This window comes from Penicillium daleae, assembly GCF_028827525.1.
Source record: "Penicillium daleae strain IBT 16125 chromosome Unknown utg000008l_segment0_segment0, whole genome shotgun sequence".
Lineage (NCBI taxonomy): Eukaryota > Fungi > Ascomycota > Eurotiomycetes > Eurotiales > Aspergillaceae > Penicillium > Penicillium daleae.
Window position 1 is genome coordinate 3,863,387 of NW_026623156.1, and position 20,819 is coordinate 3,884,205.

The window sequence follows — 20,819 nt, forward strand, 5'->3', positions numbered from 1 at the left end:
AATGTATAGATGCCGCTACGGCACAGACTTGCCAGAAGCAAAAAGGTTAGGGATATCGGGATGGCGCTTCAATTACACAGAAGCCTCCTGCGACAACCTCGCGCGGGCTCTTTTGGTGCCGTGTGCCGCACTTTCACTTCCTCCACATTCTTATTATCCGGGCACAGCAAGTGGTCCACCATCAAACATGACAAGGCGAAGAACGACAAGGCGAAGAGCAAAGAACGCCAGATGATGAGCAAGGAAATCGCCAGCGCTACACAATGTGAGCATTTGAACCCATTCACACGGTGGTTCTCAACATCAATGCTAACACTCGTCGCTGCAAAGTATGGGGCGCCGATCCAAAGTACAACCCCCGTTTGACCCTCGCACTCTCGAATGCGAAGCGAGCCTCCATCCCGAAGAATATTATCGAAGCAGCCATCGCACGTGGCCAAGGACTCAGTTTAACTGGCCAGGCTCTAGAGTCGGTAACAATCGAAGCCATGCTCCCTGGTGGAGTGGCCGCGGTGGTCGAGTGCCAGACCGATCAGAAGGCTCGAGTCTTGCAAGACATTCGATACCTGATTAAGAATGGTGGAGGAACCGTCACACCAACCACATTCCTTTTCGAAAAGAAAGGCCGGGTCGTCCTGGAGAAGAAAGAGGATACAAGTGCAGATGATTTCCTGGATGCGGCTATTGAGGCGGGCGCAATGGATATCAACACCGACGATAAAGGTCGTTTGGTGCTGTTGACGGATCCCTCTGAAACGAAAAGTGTTGGTGAAGCATTTGCCAAGTTGTCTGGTCTGACAATTGAAGAGTTGGAGATGTTCTGGGACCCGAACCAGGAAACTCTGGTCGAGCTACAGGACGAAGAGCAGGTCAAGGCTCTCGATAATCTCCTCAGTTCCTTGCGAGATGATCCCAGCGTTCAGGATATTTACCTGAATGCTACAGAGAAGTTCTAGAGCGCTTCTCCAATGTCTATACTATAGACCATGTATAATACTTGAATAGAGATAGATACCACGCATTTCAAATCGGCGTTCTATTGGGGAAACGATGGCGACATGAAAATCTTCATAATTACTCATTTCTTCAGCCCTTGGCACATATCATTCCTTCCGTAGAGCCTTCATGGTACTCCTCATCAAATCGCTCGTTCCCCGGCTCCCCACTGCCTCTAACCAATCCAACATGTGAACCCGGTATTCCTGCCATGTGATTTTAGCACCACCGTCCTTCTCAAGGGCCTGTAATGCCTTTTGTGTCACTGGCTTGCGCAGCTTCGGGCGATGATCTGCAACGTTCTGGCTTTCCTCTATTTCAGCAAAGCATGCGGCTGACAGATTGGCAAACGCGGCGTGGTGGCTCAGAGAGAATATTGAGGCTAAACTTAGGTGGAATGCACTCTCACGATCATAGTGCCGAGCAGCCTCGTTCACATTGCGGACGTATGCTGTCAGAGCAGTGGTGCTAGATGCCGGTACCAAGCAACCTTGCGCATTCGGGTCCTCTGTGTTGAGAGCGCGATTGCGCCAGACCAGGTTGCACATGTCCATGACGTAGCCATTGAATTGGTTCACCAGTTCTGTCCTATACAGTGGCTCAGGCGCGTCTGGTGGCTTGATGACGTTGGACGCTAGAGAGGCCTCGAACGAAGACTTGTAGCCGGCTAGAATTGAGTTGAGCCCTGAGATGACGGACACGGTAGGCGTGAATGCGATAGAATATACCGTCGGGGCGATTGGAACAGTCAACCGGATATTAGCGTTGCCAGATGCATGGGAAAACAAGCCCGCAAGAGATTTATAGAACTGGAGGACCGATAGAACGATCGGCGTGGCACTTTTGTCACTACCAACAGTAGTCGGGGCAAGCTCTTGAAGTGAAGATGCTAAGAGCTCTGCATGTTTGATGACTTTGCTCGAAGGGAATGATTCTTCGGAGACCGAGGGTTGAGTTCGAAGTCTGACGCCCCATTCGGTGATCAATGCAGAGTAGAAGTTAAGTAGCTCTATTCTAGAGCTAATCGCGCTGTCCAGCATGGCATGCTCCAGTGGGCCGAAAAATGTTTCTCGAAGCCCCTCGTAGGGTTCAATCGGAAGATACTGAAGTAGTCGGAGGATTTGGTCGCGATTTTCCTGACCATTCCATATCGAGAGATACGACTCCAGGAAAGCTCGAACGGATGGTAAAAGTGCCTACGGTATCGTTAGAGCTCACATCAGAATGACTAGATTAAAGAATCAAAAAAAATACCTTGGTGAACGACGTATATCCCTCAAGGAAGCCCAGAACAAACGACAGAATTTCTGGCTCGTCATCATCGTCTTCCCGAATCTGCTCCAACTTATCTGCCAAGAAGCCTTTCAGCCACTCATCAAGACGATCATTTGCGGCCTCGGACTGAACCAAATGGAGGTATTTCTGTGCCATTGCATCGCCAAGGGTAGAGATTATCTGATTCGGCAGCTCAACTGTGTCGAGCTTGTCCACAAAATGCTCAATATCTCGAATCTCTTCAAGAGACGTGTGCTTGTTTGAGACTCGAGAGGTTTGCAGAACCGGAATGATTACCTCAATCCTGCTGCGTTTTACCATGCCCCGGTGCAAGACTTGATAACTTGATTGTTGCGCTGCTTGCACCCGCTCCATATTCTGGTCTTGTAGCAACTTTGCATGGGTCGACCATTCAGGGTCGGGGTGTTTGAAGAATAGAGTCATCCTTCTCGAGCCACCGAGATCTCCAATGATAATCTCGGGATAGTAGTTCTTGAAAATCTTTAGCAAGCTCATAAGTTCTTTCTCTTCCCCACCCGCAGTTTGGATCAGTTCCATCAGAGCCTGGATGCGGAAGGGCTTGACATGCTTTCGTCGAGTGATCAGGGAAAGAAGGTGGCAAAGTGGCTTCCGCAGGCTGATCATGTCCAGGTGGTTAAAAAGCACTGCATAAAGCTTGCCGAGGTGTGTCCGGTCTTCAAGGAGATCATAGGTCATGATCAGCCAGCGGACGAGCAGAGCCTGCGTAGCGGGGCTTGGCTTGGACTTGCTAGGCCCCAGACAGCACACGACTTGCGTGACATGCTTGGAGGCAATGCGCTCTTGTGGATAGAGGTTCTTGATCAGAGGCGTGATAGTTCCCTGATCGAGGTTGTTTTTTGCCGTGAGAACCTTCAGCAAACGGCCCAGCGCGTCTTGCGGAATGCCATTCTCATACGCGTCTGATGCAATCGTCTTGGCAAGCTGAGCAGCGTCAGTGTATCTTTGCTTGACGGGCACATGAGCAACTAATCCATTCATCAGCGACAAGTCAAATCAGAACTAGATGGATTCCTTGGGGTTTCCCACCGGCTTCCAAGTGCTCAAGGGCGTCGAGCAAGCCGCCGGACTGGCCACTGTCTAATCAAAGTGTCAGTCCAATCTAAGCCAACAACTCGTTTGCAACATGTAATCCAGCCAAATACCATTGTTTGTTTCCATCTCAATAGTGCCAGGCCTTCTAAGTCGCAGGACTTGTATCAGACCTAGTCTAAGGCAATGGGGTCATGCTCTGGAATACCGGCGCGTCGGATGTACTCAGCAACAGAGCGCGTTTCAAGGACACGTGTCTCAGCGTACGAAGGGTACTCTCGATAAAAAAGTGTTGAATTTTAATTTCACAGTGTGAGAAAAAGAAAATTCGATGCCTCGATTTTGGACGGTACAAGTGATCGCATAGAAGGTGTAGAACGTGGGCGCGCGCGGAGAGAAATCAGCTTAAACCTAATCGGGCAATCGTCACAACACTGGCCGACCAGCCATGTGCAACGAGTTCAAATTCAATGCTCAGGTCTTGCAGCTGCTTTTCTGTTTTACAACTGGAATATTAGGGATGCAATGTATGCTCTTTCAATTTCTATGATTAAAATGATTTACGCGTAGAGAAAGTCGAATCCCAGTGCTCTCAAGGAGAAGTTTTCACCCCAAGTGTGGAGACCCAACAACATACTCCCAACATCATCAAGAGACAATAAGACTGCTTTACAAAAGCCGGACAAATATGAAATGAAAGTCTAGATCTGTCCTCTGGCAAGATGAAACGTTGATCAACGTGAACAGATTTCACGGTGCGCTAGCCTTGCGCAAATGGCACGCTCATTTCTTCGACTTCCTCTGGCGGGTGGATGACTTGTTGTCAACCTTGGAAGAAGTCTGCGACGCCACTACCTCTCCCTCCTGCCCCTCGTTCTTCTCTTCGACCTGAGGAGCAGTCCTGGGTTCTGTCTCCTCGTCGCTGTCACCTCCCTGACCAAACTCGTTGACACGCTTGTAGTCAACCTTGTACTTGTAGCCCTGGTAGAGCCAGACGAAGAAGATGACATCATCGCGGAGAGTGGCCAGACGATGCAGCCATGGCATCTTAACGGTAAAGGCGAAGAGGTCATCGATGAAAGTGTTCAAGAACTTGTAGGCCATCGCCTTGCCGGGCATGTGGGCAACAGACTTCAGGCGGTAGTTGATGTACAGGCTAGGAACCATCATCAGGAAACCGTAGGCGTAGACACTGCCCACAAGGGTCTCGATGATGTACGAGTACCACGATTTGTGGGTGTTGTACAGAAGGCTGTATGCGGCATAGGCGAGGAGAAGAGGCACCGCGATAATGTACAGGTAGCGGAATGCAATCTCATCGTACTCCTTAGTCTTCTCTTCGGTCTCGCTAAGCTTGTGCTTGTCTTCAAAGACAACCACGTAGGGCAGGAAGGAAAAGAAGGAATTGGCAGGAGGAGGACGCAGCCGAACGTTAACTGTCTTGGTAATCTTCCAGGCTTCCAACAGGATACCGAATCCTTGGCTAGCCAGAATCATCCAGGATGTGTTGTCGCTGTTATCCATCAGGTAGAGGAAGATGACTGCCTGCATGAAGACGTTCGCCAGAATGGTACGCACAGATGTACCTACGACATCCTTCTTCTTGCGCCAGTGAGCCTATTGTAATTTCCGTGTTAGCAAATCCGAGGAAACCGCAGTTTATATCACAAGAATCAATCAAGACCTACAATGTCATTCTTGAAAGCCAGTGTCTCAAACACCATGTGGAGGATGGTGACGATACCAGTGGTACCCAGGAGGTAAATGTTGGTGTCCAACAGAACCTCCTTGATCGTCTCCCACTCGGAGCCATCACCACCACCAGGAACAGGACCACCGTACGCGGCCTGACGAGCACTCTGCTTAGAGCCTTCGTCAATGCTGGTGAGGATACTGAACTTCCAGTTGGCCAGGTGGTTGAGAGTAATCCGCAGAGGCACTTCCGTCACAGTAGAGTTCAGCTCAGTCATGTGGGTCTTCAATTGCCAGAAAGTGTTGAGGAACAAGATCGGATAGTACCAGCCGTTCTTGCCGGACTGGTCTCGGGCACCGGTGCGTTCCAGCTGGACATACTGACGAACTGCCGGATGCATCTGGGAAAACTTCGGGGACCCAGAGTCTGGGATCACGGAGAGTGTGAAGTTAGGGTGATAGTACGAGACCGTTTGCACGTCCGGAGTATCATCCACCACCTCCTCTTCCGCTTCCTCGGAAGCGGCCAGCAGGTTCTTGAGCTTCTTGACCTTCTTCTTGGGCAGGTACTGGTTCAAAGGGCGCAGGAAGTGGACGGCATCAGCGGTGTTATAATCCTTAGCGGCAGGATCCACTGGATATCCTGTACGGGCCACGAAGAAGTGCGCAAAGAGAGTTCCATTGTTCTGGACCTGCTTGGGGAGCTTAATGGTGGTGTCGATCTCACGGGTGTCGCTGTAGTTGCCAATCGTGAAGTTCTTCTCCTGCATCACAAGGATGCTATCCTTGGACTTGAACGAGGGCACCACAATCGAGGGGGTCACATAGATGCTGATATCGATGGCACTGTCGGAGGGCCAGATAGGGGAGATGAGGTCCGGGATGGCGCTGTAATCGGCGACTTGGCTGGGGTCGGGGCGATCCGCAAACGCGGGCATGTTGCCCGGCTTGACGGTGGAAGCTGCATTCTGCTTGTTGCCGAAGAATTGGCTAATTCCGAACTGCACCAGCAGAAAGATTCCGAGGCCCTGGAGGGCTCCCTTGAAGCCGGACTAGAGATGACTGTGTCAGCTTCGAAAAAGACAGATTGAGCTTCCCCGCTCAAACCTGCGACAACCGGACCACATACACTGCTTCCCTCCTCTTCTCTGCGTTGCCGTTGTTCAGGCATGGTGCGATGGCGAGAGATGACGAGAGAAAGAGAAAGAAGAGGCCAACGCGGCCAGAAAAGTTACACGGCTGGCTCTTTGGTCCAGCCCGTTCGAACTAAAAAGGAGGGCGCGGGGGCTTGGCATTCTCATCGGTTCCCCTCCAACTCCGCAATTGTCCGGAGGAGCTCTATCGACCTGCCAAACTTGCGAGCTGCGACAGCTCACCTCGACCTGCGCGAACTTGTCGCTGGCTTTTTGAAATCACACAATGGGTATCGCGCTTAAGCGCTGGCGCTGACCCCGACCATATCCATGGAAAACCACCCCTCGCCCGATTCCCGCTCGCAATTCCCGTCGCATAGGGAACCGCGAGTATGGCTGATCACCGCGGGGGATTCGCCCATCGGCATCTCAGTTGCGCGACAAGCTCTTGCGCATGGTGACTATGTCCTGCTCGGGCTAGCGCATACGGTCCTGGATCGTGATGAGCGACGCCGAGATGGTTTCGACGCATTCCTAGCGGAAGTGGAGGAACACCACGACGAAGGATGGATGCAACGAATGACATCTGTCCCCTTGGACATCAGGTACGCGCTACTGTCTCAAGCTCTGAATACTTGGAGACCGATATATGGCTGGTCGCGTGGAGCGTTTTCGGTGATCATAACAGAGGGCAATGACTGATTTTGTGGTGCAGGATGATGGGTGAATGCCAGGCGGTCTTCGCGCAAGCAGTTGCGACCTTTGGTCGAGTCGATATCCTCTTATGCTGCACAAGCCAAGGTACATATATGCTTTGCGATCTTCAATGATAGCTACAAGGAGTTGCTAACCCCCTCTCTAAGCCCTAATTGGAACCGTCGAAGAGCTGTCTGCTTCCCCACAGACCTTGAACCTTGTTCGCGATCAATTTGAGGTCAACTATTTCGGTCCTCTCAATATCATCAAAGCTGCATTGCCTCATATGAGGAGAGAATACTCTGGTCACATTATGATTTTGTCAGGAATCAGTAAGATATCCTCGAGAAGTTAGCATCCACCAATCGGCGGTTTGTCTAATAAGTAATTAGCCGCCCATGTTGGGACACCAGGCCTTGGAATGTATTGCGCTGCTGGCTGGGCTCTGGAGGGATTCTGCGATGTGAGTTATCCTGCCTTACTACACGCGCATTCGGCACTTACTCACGATGTCCACTAGAGTCTGGCTTTCGAGATCGCGCCATTCAACGTCAAGCTCACCATTGTCCAAAGCAGCATCGAGATCGGCATTCTCGCTAATCTAGTCACCAGCGTCCCACCAATTTTCCCCGCCTATTCCCCCGCAAACAACCATGCACCACTTTTCCGTGGTATCCTCAACCACCTCATTCCCCGACTCCCTGATGCCGTTTCCGAGGGGGCAACCGGCAACACTACAACTGCCAATCGATCTCACGAAAAAGAAGGAAGCTCAAGAGTGAACTCGATCGAGAATGGCCCATTCTCAGTACCCGAGGTGGTATCGATGCATCCTCCATTGAGCTCTGCACACCTAGAAGTCTTGGTTTCGGAAACAGTATATGCTATCACGTCTATTGCCGGCCATGAAAATCCACCTTCTCGGCATATTGTCGGGCAAGAAGGTGTCGCTAGCGTCAAGGAGAAGCTGAAAACCGTTAGCGAGGAGCTCGAGGATTTCATTCAGGCTAGTTTCGCCGTCGATGTGGCAGCTGATGCAGAGCCTGTGCCTCCCATGGGAAACACGACCCAAACACCTTTCTGAGGCGTCAAATAAATTAACTCGATCAATATAATTACATTACCGCAAGCTAGAACTATTATGCTTTAACCCCGACGCTCTGATGCTCCATAGCCCTCAACCCTGGTTTAATTAATAATTGAGCGTGATGCGGCAAGTTGGTCGCTTTATCCGTACATATTCTGGTCCCGCATGGAGATTCTAGCGGCAGATGGAGGTTGTAGGCCCCGGTGCATCAAGACAAAGGCGTTAACATCCTGGAGCGATATCGTTGGAACAGGTGTCTTAACACCCTGAACATCCCGGACCCCATGCGCTGTCTGTCTGCCAGTTGTTTACGTGGCTTGCTTTGGATCGACAGACCAATCAACGCAAGGGTTGGACATAGCAACCTCTCTCCATTTGAGAGCTGTCGATGCCGAAATATGGTGGTGATCCAACATGAGGCTCTTAAGTTTACCCCGGATTCAGACGACGCCAACATAAATAGCTTAGAAAACGCGAACCTAGATATTCGTTTAAACAGGGACAATCAAACTTTACTACATATCCTCATATAATCTTTGAAGGTCTGTCGCAGTAACCATGGCCCAGCCAATCCCGATTCAACCCAACGCAGCACAGGAACAACCTGCTACTAAAATGCGAAGGATGTGATGTTCAGAGAGGCGGCAATCCTTATACTGCGTGTGCCTATTGGTGGAAGTGCAAAGTACGTACTGGGGCTCTCTTCATATAGAAAGCTTCTATACCGAGGATATGAGATACTAAGTCGCATAGACCTTTCGCAAGTCCACGCTCACTTCGCACCAAGAGCTTTATCATATTCAGTCTGGTCCTCTGGGTAGATGCGTAAGTATATCTGGTCAATTCATGGTTTGCCTTGTTCAAACTCCGTGAGCTAACCCGATGCTTTAAAAGACGAGCAATACAACGACTTGAAGTGCTATCCTAAGAGGGAGCTATACTGGACCATTATTTCAAATTGAGCTGAACTTGTGATGTTATATCACTTATTGTCATGATCTATGACCAAGGAAAAGAAACCTTTCCAAATCCATTTCCACGGACGGGGAATTCCATTGAGGGTAGCTGTAAACCCGATCTTATGTTACACTTTGCAGGAGAGCCTTCGTTCGTATTGAGTAGCATCCAGTATCATCTATTGCTGCCCCGATAGAAAAGCAAGCTCATTTCTGCTTGAGGTACCAAGCTTGTCTCACGTCGAAGAGACTACCCATATCCTGATTCTTGCGATAGCATCGGATCTCTTTCCATGAATTGGCAGTGCGGCCATCTGGTCTGCGGCCATCGATCTGGAGTATCTCGCGGACCAGGACCATCGGCGATGAGATTTCAGGTACGATAATCTCGTCTGGCCCATCAGCGGCAGTCTGCACTTCAGACGGAGGTTGTGTAGGCTCTTCAGCAGGCGCTTCGGTGTGCTCTGCGTTGTGCTCTTCGGCGAGTTCCTCGGTGCATTCTTCAATGACCTCCTTTGTAGGCTCATGCATGGGCTGTTCGGCATGCTCGTTTGTTGGTTCTTCGCTGGGCCGTTCGATGAGCTTCTCACTGGGCACTATGGTATGTTCTTCACGGCGCTCTTCGGTGGAATCATCAATGAGCTCTTTAGGTTGTTCAGGTAGTGGTGACGATATTAAAATTGACTGTGCTGGTGACAGTGGCGATGACATTGGTCCTTTCCTTTCATATTTCTGCTCGACCAAGTCCATGGCATCGTGGTTTGAGGAAGATAAGGGTCTTGTTACAGGACTTGGTCCAGAAAGAGTAATTTGCAAGAGCTGCTCTGTTCGTTGGGTTGCAATATCACCGATAACGACCTGAACTCCGGACTCTTGCTGAAGCTTGAGCTCTGGTTCGGGTTCAAGTATGGCTTCCGCCTCGGGTTCAGCCTCGGGGGCGGGTGAGGGAGGTCGTATCTTCCGAGGACGCCCACGCTTTCGTTTCGCTGGAGGCTCCGCGGCAGGAAGGGGTGTCGGTCGTTTGAATCCCTTCTCGGAATCACTTGGATCTTGCCGTGGACTAACGATCACAACTTGGACCGTTCCATTCTCATTGTGAGGTTTTGCTTGCGTGTCGTCTGGTTCTTTTAGTGCCTCGCCATTGACAAAATCCTCTTGCTTTGTTTCTGCTCCAGTGTCTTCCAGTTTCGGGCTTTGGTACGTTTCGTGGACACCTTCCATGGGCTGGAGCTCCATTTTCTCCAACTTATTGTTCGTGGGGGGATCTTCTTTCAGAGGCTCTGGTTCAGACGCCTCGGTCATTATTACTTCGTTCTTGGGAGATTTTTCCATGTCATAGTCATTATCCTGATAAGCCTCTTTCTTTGGTTCTGCGGTGACAGCATGCGAGCGTAAAAAGACCCGCTGTCCGGTCGGGATAATGAACGAAAGCTTTCGGTCGTTGATTTCGTGTATCTGCGAGCGGTTAGCAAATCAATATCTCCACAATAATCAAGTACATTGTTTCATACCCTGGTCTCTTTATCGATGATCACGCGGTCTGGTCCTTTGCCATAAACGTAGCAAAACCGCCAGACATCGCCTACCAAAAAGACCCCCGCCTCGATAAGCTGTGTCAGCTTGACCTTTGAGCTTTCTCCCGACATCACACTATCGCCGGTCCTCTGCTTCTGTCCCCAGAACTTCTCGAATTCACGCTCCTTGAAGGAGTCGAAGTCGCCCTTCTCTCGCTTCCGTCGCGCATTCTCAGCCTCGCGAAGCCATTCTGGGTCAAAATGGCCATTCTGGAGATCGACTTGAAATTGACGAATGCCATCGCGCCAGTTATTGGAGTATCTGACAAAAGATTCCGGGAGTGGGGGGATCTTCGCGCTGGGGCTGTCGGGTGGAAGCTCTGAAGCTGGGTGGGTATCTGCGGGGAGGAGAGCTAGAATCTCGCGTTTCTCGTCTTCTTCAAGAATATCCCACGCTTCGGGTCTTGCCAGGAGCTTCTGTAGAATTCGGTAGAGGTATTCTATTAGCTTTGCGACTCTTTTTTGCTTGCTATTTGAACGGAGGGCTGGGGGTTTCATACCACTAGGTCAGCATCGATAAGGACGGACTTGTCGCTCGTCAATAGCAGCTCCTCGCTCCACTTACCCCGAGGCGCGGCCTTTCGGGGGTTTCGCTTAGGAAGGCTTGGTGCTGGAGAAGATGCTGGCGATGACATTTCCGGATTCTTGTGTTCTGCTACATTGGCCTGGCCAGCACGGGCAGCAATAGCTCGTCTAGTGTAGCATTGTCAGAGTCAGCCCAGATTGAACAAAAGCCCCAGTGGATCATTCGCAGCTTACCCCGAACGGCCGCCCCTTCTGCCGCTTGTGACCGCCCATCTTCTGCGAGCCATGCTGGCCGATTTGACCGTGTCTCGCAACTAAACAAGAGCGATTCTGCTGCTACCACTTGGTCCAGCAGTATTCAAGATGGTAAAGTCAACTCAAATTGCACGGCTTGATGGTAGGTGAAGGTTTCCAAAGTTGTGAGAGAGGGTTCGTCAAGGCTGATATATGAGCAAACAGGCCTGATGCTGGCTGCCTCGGTGGATGATGAGCAGGTGAGAGCCTATCCAGAAGACCAATATTCACATGGAGCCCAAGGCTGACGAGATTTGGTGACAGGCTGAGTCGGAGCTGGCTGAGATCAAGGGCCAGGCTAAGATGATCTTCCGGCGATTGAATCGCAACTCCGCACCCCAGGCTAGCATCGAGTCAAGTCAATACAACCTCCAGTAAGCAGGCAGGGTATACGATGGTCAAAGTGAGTTGATGGCTAACCAAGTTACAGCTACATGATCCAAGACGATGTCTGCTTCCTCTGCATCTGCGACCGCTCATACCCCCGCAAACTCGCCTTTACCTATCTCGCTGATCTGGCCTCTGAATTCACCACCACATACACTCAATCACAATACCTCTCCCCCACGCTCCGTCCTTATGCCTTTGTCGAGTTCGATACTTTCATTCAGCGCACCAAGAAGCTGTACCAAGATAGCCGGGCCTCACAAAACTTGGACAAGTTGAACGATGAGCTGCGCGATGTCACCAAGGTTATGACCAAGAACATTGAAGACTTGCTGTATCGTGGAGATAGCTTGGAGCGGATGGGCGAGTTGTCCGGTCTGTTGCGGGAGGACAGCAAGAAGTATCGAAAGGCAGCGGTGCGCATCAACTGGGAATTGTTGGTGAAGCAGGTAGGGATAGTCTCCGAACTCAGTGGGTTGGACTAGATGGCTAACTGTGTCGCAGTACGGGCCTTTCGCCGGCGTCGGGTTCGTCGTGCTCATTTTGCTGTGGTGGCGGTTCTTCTGAGCGCTTTTCCTCTCCAATTTCCCCCAATCTTGGACACCTCCTTTGTATGAATGTATGCATAGTTAATACCTCCAGGTGGTTGCAGGACACAATCCACCTATCTCTCTCTGGAATGAAGAAATGCGTGAAAATTCCATGTCAAATAACCTCGCAGATTATCGTAGAATCTCGACCACATATCTTCTAGATCTCATCTTCTTCTTCGTCAAAGTCATCTTCTTCGCCCATGTCATAGAGAATCCGACCTCCCTCTCCAGGGCCATCTCCATGCTGGGCATCAAAGTATGGCAAGACAACACCCTCTCTGTCCCGCCTTTGTCGATCTGTTAGGCCCAGTTCAAAGGTTGACTTTGGCTCATCCTCATCGGGGTTTGTATCGGGTTCCATGGGAGGGTTGTACAGGACATTGTCATCCAGCAGGGTCACGACCTCTTTCACATGCTGAGGGGAATATCGCGATGAGGGTGGGAGGAGGTACCATTCCAAGACTCCACGCCCACTCTTGCGGCGGTGCTCAAGTTCCAGCACAATGCCCTCTGCAGCGCCAGTTCCAGCCAACTTATCTAATCGGCCAAGGAGAACACCGTCTTGTTCTTCCTCGAGGCCGAATACCGGAGCAGCCAAACTGCGGTCACGGGCAGCCTTTTGGGCTAGTATGTGGGAGAAGGAGTGAAGTGTGATAATACTTGTCGCGAGATACGTTAGAACCGATAGCGGCGTGGGCGAGTAATGATTCTGCTGAGGCAGTGCAGACACATCTTGATGATATGTCACCACCAGCGAGGCTTCGGCCTTGCCAGTCGATGGGCCTGAAGGTGCGATAAAGGAGCCGAGGAAAGACGGGAGGTGGAATGCAGGGTCTAGTCTCCTCGAGCTCAAGAGGGGGTTGATGGCATCAATGATAATAAGACGACCTGTCGATGTTGATTAGCTCGACTAGAAATCAAATGGTGATACACGATGTTATAGGGAAATCTCACGCCGTGGTGGCCCCGTCGCTGAGGCAGGCTGGTATACTGCTGCTACCTCTTCGACAATTTCAGCCGGACTCTTTCGACGGGTTGATACGAATGCATCGACTCCATCCGGTTTCTTCAATGTTTCAAATGCAATGAAGGTGACATGCACTTTGGAAAGCTATTAATACGGTCAGCATCGCACTCTTGGGATGTGCTGCCATGGAACCACGCAATCTATCCCTGCTTGGGCCACCAGACAGCTTAGCTTACCTTTGCGCGTCTGATATACTCCTTGATGAGGGGTGTGGCGGGTTGCTCCAAAGAGTCCTGCAGGAGCGTGAGCGGGGAGGCTGTATCCCTGAGGCTCAATAACTTCGAAATCAGGAGCAAATTATGCGTCCTCCGGTGGGACAGATTGACTGGAGCCATGGCTGTATATGAAGAGGGATGTGGCTGGTTGCTACAGGGAAGACAAGACCAACCGAAGTGGGGTAGTCAGCCTGTGAAAATTTCGCGGTGAGATTTAAAGTTGGGGCTCGACGGGTCGGCCCGTGGGGCTGTATGGCCAGCTCTCGATGAGGCCTTTCTTGTTGAGCATATCGTTGCTTTGGAGGTGGCTTAAGGTGGTTTTTATAACATGTACTACTCAAATTATGCCTATTGTATTTATGCTGGTAAATTTAAAAGAATATAAAGGTGATGAGAGGGCTATGAGAGCTTCTTTCAGAGTAAACTTCCCCAAGTTTAGAAGTGCAGTACCAGCAATAGCTGAATCTCTTCGGTGGATACCCCCGTAGGTCATAGAAGGTTTTCTTGGTCAGATGCTATAGACAGGTCTATTTTTACTCTCCATAGTGCATCAATGTGAATAATTACTGCTTTATCCTTCATTTAGGCTTGCCTTAACAACGCTCCGCTCAAACACATTGTTCGCCGCCCTCATGAAGATCCCCAAGCTCTTCAAGCTTAGCTACTCCAGGACAATTACCTTGGGAGTATGAAGATGCAAGCCTTCAAAGATGGTTGATGGTATACTAACCCGGCCTATTAGGGCCTTGTCCGCCAGTCAAAAGCCAGGTTCTGCGTCGATTCCTCTGGGGGTGATGGACTGTCATTTTCTTCTAGCTACTGAAACTTGGTCTCGGAGATTTCAATTTAGCTTCGGGGAGTGTTCAATCTCAGGAAAAGATTGAAGAAATGATTTCAATTATTTCATGGCCTATGTAAATGGGACCCGTTTATGATCAGCTTCTACAGAGCCCCTTGAAGATCCCATGACATCGTTCTTGCAGACATTTAGTCGGAATCTTCTAGTCATTTATGCAAATCCACGAACTAATCATCGCCTCCGATAAATTTGTGTGCTCGTAGTGTAAAACAATCAATCATTGTCGTTCGGCACGAAATGTATCTCTGATTTGCATGTACAGGCTAGCTTAGCATGGACGAATATACATCCGACTCTAGGCTCAATTGAATGCAGATCATGCCCGCAGCAATTTAACTAGCAGATTAGATCATCACAACTAAGGTAGATATATTCCAGTATTCGATACAAGAGTCTAAGAATAAAAACTGCCATGTTTACAATTTATTTAGGAACAGTAGGCAAATAGAATTGGAAAACGAAAGCGCAGTCATGACCTAACTTTCTCCATACGGAGGGAACTGCGCGAAAGGGTGATCTCGGTGACCGGAATAAACTTCTCTCTTCCGCCAACGCAACTGGCAATTTCCATTGGGACCAAATCTCAATTTCTCTTAATGATGCGTTCTTTTACTACCCGTTGACTCCATCGCAATTTCGCACACCTGAGAGACGCGAATCTACCTGTCCGTTTGGTCCCCATTCAATCGCCGCAACCTTGCCACACGACCGTCCTGCTTGAGACACATCACAGTCATCTCGAGCAGCCACCATGACAGAACCTCCCGCCAAACGTGCCCGGCGCATCGATAGCAGTACTATGTGGGAGAAGAATGACTCTCACAGTGTCCCCGCAGAGCAAGACTCCGAGCATGGCCGTCGACCCTCACCCCCCCCCGAGACGACCGACGCGACGGCCCGCGTGAAGACCGCCCTTATCGCTCGCATTCACGAGATCGTAATGACAGAAGGCGAGAAAGGAGCTGGTCTCGAGATCGCCGTGACCGAGACCGGAGGGATCGAGACAGAGATGGACGTGGGGCTCGAGACCGCATGAGGAGTTCTAGCAGAGACCGTGGGCATGATCGACGAGGTAAGTGCAAACACCCAAAGACCGTGCCCTTAATATTCTTGATTGAAAGTATTCTAACTCGATTCATGCAAAACAGCTTATGCTGGTAAGGGCGACAAGTTCCGTGACCGCTCACGATCACCCCCCCGGAATGGCACGAAAACTCGATCTCCACCTCCTCGAGGACCCAAAGGCGACCGCCGCCCTGATCGCAAAGATCCTCGGTATCGGGACGATGGACGAACGGCAAACGGCTTGGCTAGTGCTAGTCGTTACGCGGAGGAAATGGATGTGGATTTCAAGGAAGACGCCGATGAGGATGAGATGGAAGCGATGATGCGAAAGAGCATGGGTTTCACCAGATTCCGAACCACCAAAAATACCAAGGTGCCTGGAAACAACATCTACGGTGTGCGCAAGGAGAAGAAGAGCGAGTACCGCCAGTACATGAACCGTACAGGCGGTTTCAACCGGCCGCTCAGTCCGTCGAGGTGATTTATTTTCAACCCATTTTTTTCTGGCTTTCGCATTATATCTTCAGGAACGGCTCTGTTTTCTTCTCCTCTCGATCGTGTCCTTTCTTCTCAGCACAATTTGCATTTCGTGGAGCACGGTATCCCCGGTCTGTTTTTAACTATTTTACGGCAAAATCTCTGTGAATTCGAATGCCACATTATCTATGGAAGATTGAGCATCCTAGACTCGGAGAAAGAAATAGTATAAATGTGGAGCAGACCTTGCTACTGTAGTCTAGCCGGGCTGGTTTAGAGTAGAATGCACCAACAGCACATGACTGGGCATACCCCAATCGAAGTGACGTAGCCCAACAAAATACCAACGCTCGCTCTCTTCTTTACATCCTCGTTCGGTTTCACTACAACGTGGCTTCGATACGATCTTTTGCTTCCAAGGTTGCACCGATAGCAAAAATGTCGGCCACGAGTGACCGCCGTGAGATTGTCGTTGTTGGTTAGTCCATATTGCTTGCGACTCTGATACCCCGCGCGCATATCTTCCCCTGAGCTTGACATAGCTGATCACGGATTCGTCGACACTAGGCGGTGGCATCATTGGCTGCTGCACGGCATATTTCCTCACGAGACATCCTTCCTACGATCCTACGCATCACAAAGTAACCCTCCTCGAGGCCTCCGAAATTGCAGGAGGCGCGTCGGGTAAAGCGGGCGGACTTCTTGCGCAATGGGCTTATCCGAGCAACATCGTTGATCTCAGCTTCGCGCTACACGCGCAACTCTCAAAGGAGCATGATGGAAAGAACAGATGGGGTTATCGGGAAACCAGTTGTGGTCAGCTCGTCGTTAAAGGCCGCGCTATGAGCGAGAAGACTCAGAAGAAAGAGGAAGGCGAGTCCTTACAGAAGCGCAGTACGGCCGCAGTCTCTAAGCTCAAATCGGCCAAGATCCCAAATGATCTTGATTGGATTGAGCCAGACCTTCTACGAGCATATGAGAGCATGAGCGGACCCGGAGAGACAGCTCAAGTACACCCATACCTGTTTACTACGTCCATGGCGAAGCTGGCGGAAGAACAGGGCGCAGAGATTATCCTGGGACAAGTCACCGATATCGCTCGCCCCGACGACACTGTCGAGTCCGTTACATATACTGATAAAGCGTCGGGAGAGTCGCGCACTATCCCTGCCACTGATGTGATTGTCGCTGCTGGCCCATGGACTCGTTCTATCCTTCCTGAAGTCCCTATTGCGGCAATGCGTGCTCACAGCGTCGTTATCGAGCCAGCAAGGCCAGTCAGCGCATATGCTCTGTTTACGAACATTGAGATCCCAGCGAACTTCAATCCTGCAAAGAAATCACGACCCACGGTGGCAGCTCCAGAGATCTATACTCGTCCCGACGACACTGTCTATGCGTGCGGCGACGGAGACAAGACTGTGCCATTGCCGAAAACATCTGCAGATGTTGAAGTAGATCCTGAGCGCTGCCAGGAGATCATTGATCAGGTCGGTAGTATTTCAGATGCACTGCGCGATGGCAAAATTCGTACAAGGCAGGCTTGCTACTTGCCGAATTGCGAAAACGGCAGAGGTCCCTTGGTCGGACTGACCCATACTAAGGGCCTTTATCTTGCTGCTGGCCATACTTGCTGGGGCATTCAGAATGGTCCTGGCACCGGAAAGCTCATGAGTGAATTTGTATTTGACGGACAGGCCAAAAGTGCGAAGACTGCGTCTTTGGATCCTCGCGATCAGCTTTGAACATAGCTTGGACATATTATTAAATACTAGACAGAGTCGACTCGATTGCCATGAGTTTTATCTTCCCAATGTATATTCTAGGTGATTGGTTAAGTCTTTTGTGCAGTACAATCCAGTCGACTACTTGACTACACTACTCCTCGCACTCCTCGCGGGGAGCTCGGGCCACGTAATTGCGGAGAGAACAGCTAGCTCCGCCCACTGTTGCCAACTTGACCACCATCCAATGCCAGTCCCTTGAGTGATGCAATTCATAATGCATCATCTAAGGATCTCCATTTTACTAACGTCGCTGCTCTATGCGATTGGGATCCTTGCCGTCCAAGATCCCAATGACGTCTCTGTCTTGATCAAAGAGGCCGCGCGCGCCAACAACGAGTCGCTGCTATGGGGTCCCTACAAGCCGAACCTCTACTTTGGAGTCCGCCCACGTATCGCAAACAGTCTGGCTGCAGGATTGATGTGGGCCAAGGTTGATGATTTTTCTACCGTTCAGCAGAGTACGCCACGACCCCTCTCGTCCTCGAGTTGCGCTGCGCATGTACAATTACTGATCCCACGATGCAGACTTCAGACATACCTGCGAGCAGAATGAGGGCATGGCTGGATATGGTTGGGACGAGTACGATATCCGCAAGGGCGGACGCCAGACCATTCACGACGCTGGAAATACTCTGGACCTTACGATTGATTTCATCAAGGTGCCTGGCGGCCAAAATGGAGGCAGCTGGGGCTTCCGTGTGAAGGGTGTTCCTCGCGAGGATGGAAGCCCTGACCAGCCCGTCTCGGTGGTCTTCTACACCACGCTTGAAGGATTGGGTCAGCTGGGTGTGGACATGGACACCGTGTCCGAAGTCGCACCGCTGGAGGGTGACTTGAGACTCAATGGCTACTCTTCAGAGCTGGGAGACTTCACTATTGATGTCACCGATGGCCCTAGCAGCAACGAGTATTTCGAGATCGATCGTCCCAATAGCGAGGGCAAGCAATTGGGCCATGGTATTGTGTCTAGCGCAACTATGCCGCAGCAGCATCTTTGGCAGGCGAAAGGTGTGTCTTGAGGATATTGTCACACTTGATGATCTCCTACTAACCCTTTCTCATCTTGATAGGTATCCTGTTTACGCAGATGAAGGGTGAGGTTGATGAGGCCATCGAAGAGCTTGGACCTGATAACCCTCCACATCCAGCTCAGCTGTTCACGATTAAACATGCTCCTGGAGATGGCAATGTTCACCTTGTGCAGAAGGTCTTCAAGGGTGCATTTGAGGTATGAAGACTGAAAATGCGATTTTATAAGAACACTTACTGATATACTATAGTTTGACGTTCTCTTTTCCTCTGGTTCAGCTCCCAAACCCATCACTTGTAAGTTTGCCCCCTTGATAAACACCAAAGCCTGTTGGGATTCTAATAAAAGTATAGCGGAGACTATTACCGAGGAACTCAAGGATGCATCTCTCTCTTTCACTGAGAGGCACAAAGAAGTCCTTGCTCCCAAGGCCCCCTTTGACCTTGATGACGAGTATTCTACATTCTCCAAGGCTATGCTTTCTAACTTGGTCGGTGGTGTTGGATTCTTCCACGGTGATGACGTTGTTGACCGCTCCGGCTCTCCCGCATACGATGAGGAGAATGAAGGCTTCTGGGAGGAAACAGCGGAGGCTCGCGCGGCGGCCCAGCCGGTCGTGGAGGGAGCCAAGGATCTGTTTACTTGCGTTCCGTCCCGGCCGTTCTTCCCCAGAGGTTTCCTTTGGGATGAGGGCTTCCACTTGATGCCTGTGATGGAATACGACTCTGACCTTGCGTAAGTCACGGGGATTTTCCCATTTATGGAATGCAGGCTGACCCATTTCTAGTCTTGAGATCATCAAAAGCTGGTTTCAACTGATGGATGAGGATGGCTGGATTGCCCGTGAGCAGATTCTAGGACAGGAAGCGCGCAGCAAGGTTCCCGCCGAGTTCACTGTTCAGTATCCTCACTACGCCAACCCGCCGACTCTTTTCATGGCCTTGGAAGCTTTCATGGACAAGGCTAAGAGCAACAAGAGCGTCCAGTCCGAGAACTTGGACAACAACGATCCCGCCGAGAGCCTACGCTCGGCCACCTTGCGGAACCCAGAGTTGGCCAATGGCTACCTTCGCTCTTTCTACCCCCTAATGAAGAGACACTTCGCATGGTACCGTAGCACCCAGCGCGGTGACATCAAGTCTTATGATCGCGAAGCCTTTTCCACCAAAGAAGCTTACCGCTGGCGTGGACGCTCCGTACAACATATCTTGACTTCTGGTATCGATGATTATCCCCGGCCCCAGCCGCCGCACCCTGGTGAGCTGCACGTGGATCTCATCAGCTGGATGGGCATGATGACCCGTACCCTACGTCGCATTGCGGAGTACCTGGGTGAGGTGGAGGATGCCGAGGAGTTTGCTTACTATGAGACCGCCATTACCCGTAACATTGATGACCTGCACTGGGACGAAAAGGAGCAGACTTACTGCGATGCCACTATCGATGAGTTTGAGGAGAGTGTTCACGTCTGCCACAAGGGCTACATCTCTATCTTCCCCTTCCTTACCGGCATGCTGGGCCCTGATAGCCCTCGTCTGAAGGCTATTCTGGACCTGATCAACGATCCCGAAGAGTTGTGGAGTGACTACGGTATTCGCAGCCTGAGCAAGAAGGACCAGTACTATGGCACGGAAGAGAACTACTGGCGAAGCCCAATCTGGATGCCGATCAATTATTTGGTGCTGAAGAATCTATATGTAAGTTGTACCTCCCCCATGCAGCATGTTTCCATGTCATCATACTGACACCCGCTTTCTGCAGGATATCGCTCTCGTCTCTGGCCCTCATCAGGAGCAGGCCCGCGAGATGTACTCGAAGCTGCGGAAGAACTTGGTCGAGAACGTGTTCCGAGAGTGGAAGAATACTGGGTTCGCATGGGAACAGTATAACCCTGAGACGGGCAAGGGACAGCGCACTCAGCACTTTACTGGCTGGACCAGTCTGGTGGTGAACGTCATGTCCATGCCGGATCTGCCCGCGGGCAGACAGACCTCTCACGATGAGCTGTGAGGAATTGGCCTTGGGATGTAAATTAGCTCGTCGATGCATACATTAGATAGCGATCGGGTATCATTGCATG

At 50.8% G+C, this 20,819-nt stretch overlaps 10 protein-coding genes across 10 annotated transcripts; 6 read left to right on the forward strand and 4 right to left on the reverse strand.

Moving 5' to 3' along the window:
- Positions 1 to 60: 60 nt before the first annotated feature.
- Positions 61 to 956, forward strand: N7458_009928 (post-initiation translation factor DPC29; the record flags this gene model as incomplete). The annotated part of the gene is made up of 2 exons (XM_056913310.1): positions 61 to 265; positions 331 to 956. 2 exons carry the CDS (start codon positions 61 to 63, stop codon positions 954 to 956), a joined length of 831 nt encoding a protein of 276 aa, XP_056762159.1.
- A 147-nt stretch (positions 957 to 1,103) lies between these two features.
- On the reverse strand, positions 1,104 to 3,471 carry N7458_009929 (Mis6 domain protein; the record flags this gene model as incomplete). Its single annotated transcript, XM_056913311.1, has 4 exons — positions 1,104 to 2,192; positions 2,251 to 3,278; positions 3,340 to 3,390; positions 3,456 to 3,471. 4 exons carry the CDS (start codon positions 3,469 to 3,471, stop codon positions 1,104 to 1,106), a joined length of 2,184 nt encoding a protein of 727 aa, XP_056762160.1.
- Positions 3,472 to 4,125: 654 nt separating this feature from the next.
- Positions 4,126 to 6,205, reverse strand: N7458_009930 (CLPTM1 family protein; the record flags this gene model as incomplete). Its single annotated transcript, XM_056913312.1, has 3 exons — positions 4,126 to 4,959; positions 5,031 to 6,086; positions 6,164 to 6,205. 3 exons carry the CDS (start codon positions 6,203 to 6,205, stop codon positions 4,126 to 4,128), a joined length of 1,932 nt encoding a protein of 643 aa, XP_056762161.1.
- A 292-nt stretch (positions 6,206 to 6,497) lies between these two features.
- N7458_009931 (short chain dehydrogenase/reductase family protein) lies at positions 6,498 to 7,947 on the forward strand (the record flags this gene model as incomplete). The annotated part of the gene is made up of 5 exons (XM_056913313.1): positions 6,498 to 6,772; positions 6,883 to 6,968; positions 7,031 to 7,195; positions 7,256 to 7,326; positions 7,384 to 7,947. The coding sequence occupies 5 exons, from the start codon at positions 6,498 to 6,500 to the stop codon at positions 7,945 to 7,947; spliced, it is 1,161 nt and encodes a 386-aa protein (XP_056762162.1).
- A 1,166-nt stretch (positions 7,948 to 9,113) lies between these two features.
- N7458_009932 (uncharacterized protein) lies at positions 9,114 to 11,115 on the reverse strand (the record flags this gene model as incomplete). Its single annotated transcript, XM_056913314.1, has 3 exons — positions 9,114 to 10,361; positions 10,418 to 10,897; positions 10,981 to 11,115. The coding sequence occupies 3 exons, from the start codon at positions 11,113 to 11,115 to the stop codon at positions 9,114 to 9,116; spliced, it is 1,863 nt and encodes a 620-aa protein (XP_056762163.1).
- Positions 11,116 to 11,368: 253 nt separating this feature from the next.
- N7458_009933 (SNAP receptor SEC22) lies at positions 11,369 to 12,253 on the forward strand (the record flags this gene model as incomplete). Its single annotated transcript, XM_056913315.1, has 5 exons — positions 11,369 to 11,402; positions 11,465 to 11,499; positions 11,564 to 11,673; positions 11,730 to 12,135; positions 12,191 to 12,253. The coding sequence occupies 5 exons, from the start codon at positions 11,369 to 11,371 to the stop codon at positions 12,251 to 12,253; spliced, it is 648 nt and encodes a 215-aa protein (XP_056762164.1).
- A 183-nt stretch (positions 12,254 to 12,436) lies between these two features.
- Positions 12,437 to 13,641, reverse strand: N7458_009934 (Elongator subunit IKI1; the record flags this gene model as incomplete). Its single annotated transcript, XM_056913316.1, has 3 exons — positions 12,437 to 13,167; positions 13,234 to 13,390; positions 13,483 to 13,641. The coding sequence occupies 3 exons, from the start codon at positions 13,639 to 13,641 to the stop codon at positions 12,437 to 12,439; spliced, it is 1,047 nt and encodes a 348-aa protein (XP_056762165.1).
- Positions 13,642 to 15,131: 1,490 nt separating this feature from the next.
- On the forward strand, positions 15,132 to 15,926 carry N7458_009935 (SNUT3/LISCH7 family protein; the record flags this gene model as incomplete). The annotated part of the gene is made up of 2 exons (XM_056913317.1): positions 15,132 to 15,395; positions 15,543 to 15,926. 2 exons carry the CDS (start codon positions 15,132 to 15,134, stop codon positions 15,924 to 15,926), a joined length of 648 nt encoding a protein of 215 aa, XP_056762166.1.
- A 434-nt stretch (positions 15,927 to 16,360) lies between these two features.
- N7458_009936 (NAD(P)/FAD-dependent oxidoreductase) lies at positions 16,361 to 17,667 on the forward strand (the record flags this gene model as incomplete). The annotated part of the gene is made up of 2 exons (XM_056913318.1): positions 16,361 to 16,400; positions 16,490 to 17,667. The coding sequence occupies 2 exons, from the start codon at positions 16,361 to 16,363 to the stop codon at positions 17,665 to 17,667; spliced, it is 1,218 nt and encodes a 405-aa protein (XP_056762167.1).
- A 256-nt stretch (positions 17,668 to 17,923) lies between these two features.
- Positions 17,924 to 20,749, forward strand: cwh41 (mannosyl-oligosaccharide glucosidase; the record flags this gene model as incomplete). The annotated part of the gene is made up of 7 exons (XM_056913319.1): positions 17,924 to 18,167; positions 18,235 to 18,717; positions 18,780 to 18,937; positions 18,990 to 19,035; positions 19,093 to 19,474; positions 19,527 to 20,436; positions 20,501 to 20,749. 7 exons carry the CDS (start codon positions 17,924 to 17,926, stop codon positions 20,747 to 20,749), a joined length of 2,472 nt encoding a protein of 823 aa, XP_056762168.1.
- Positions 20,750 to 20,819: the final 70 nt, after the last annotated feature.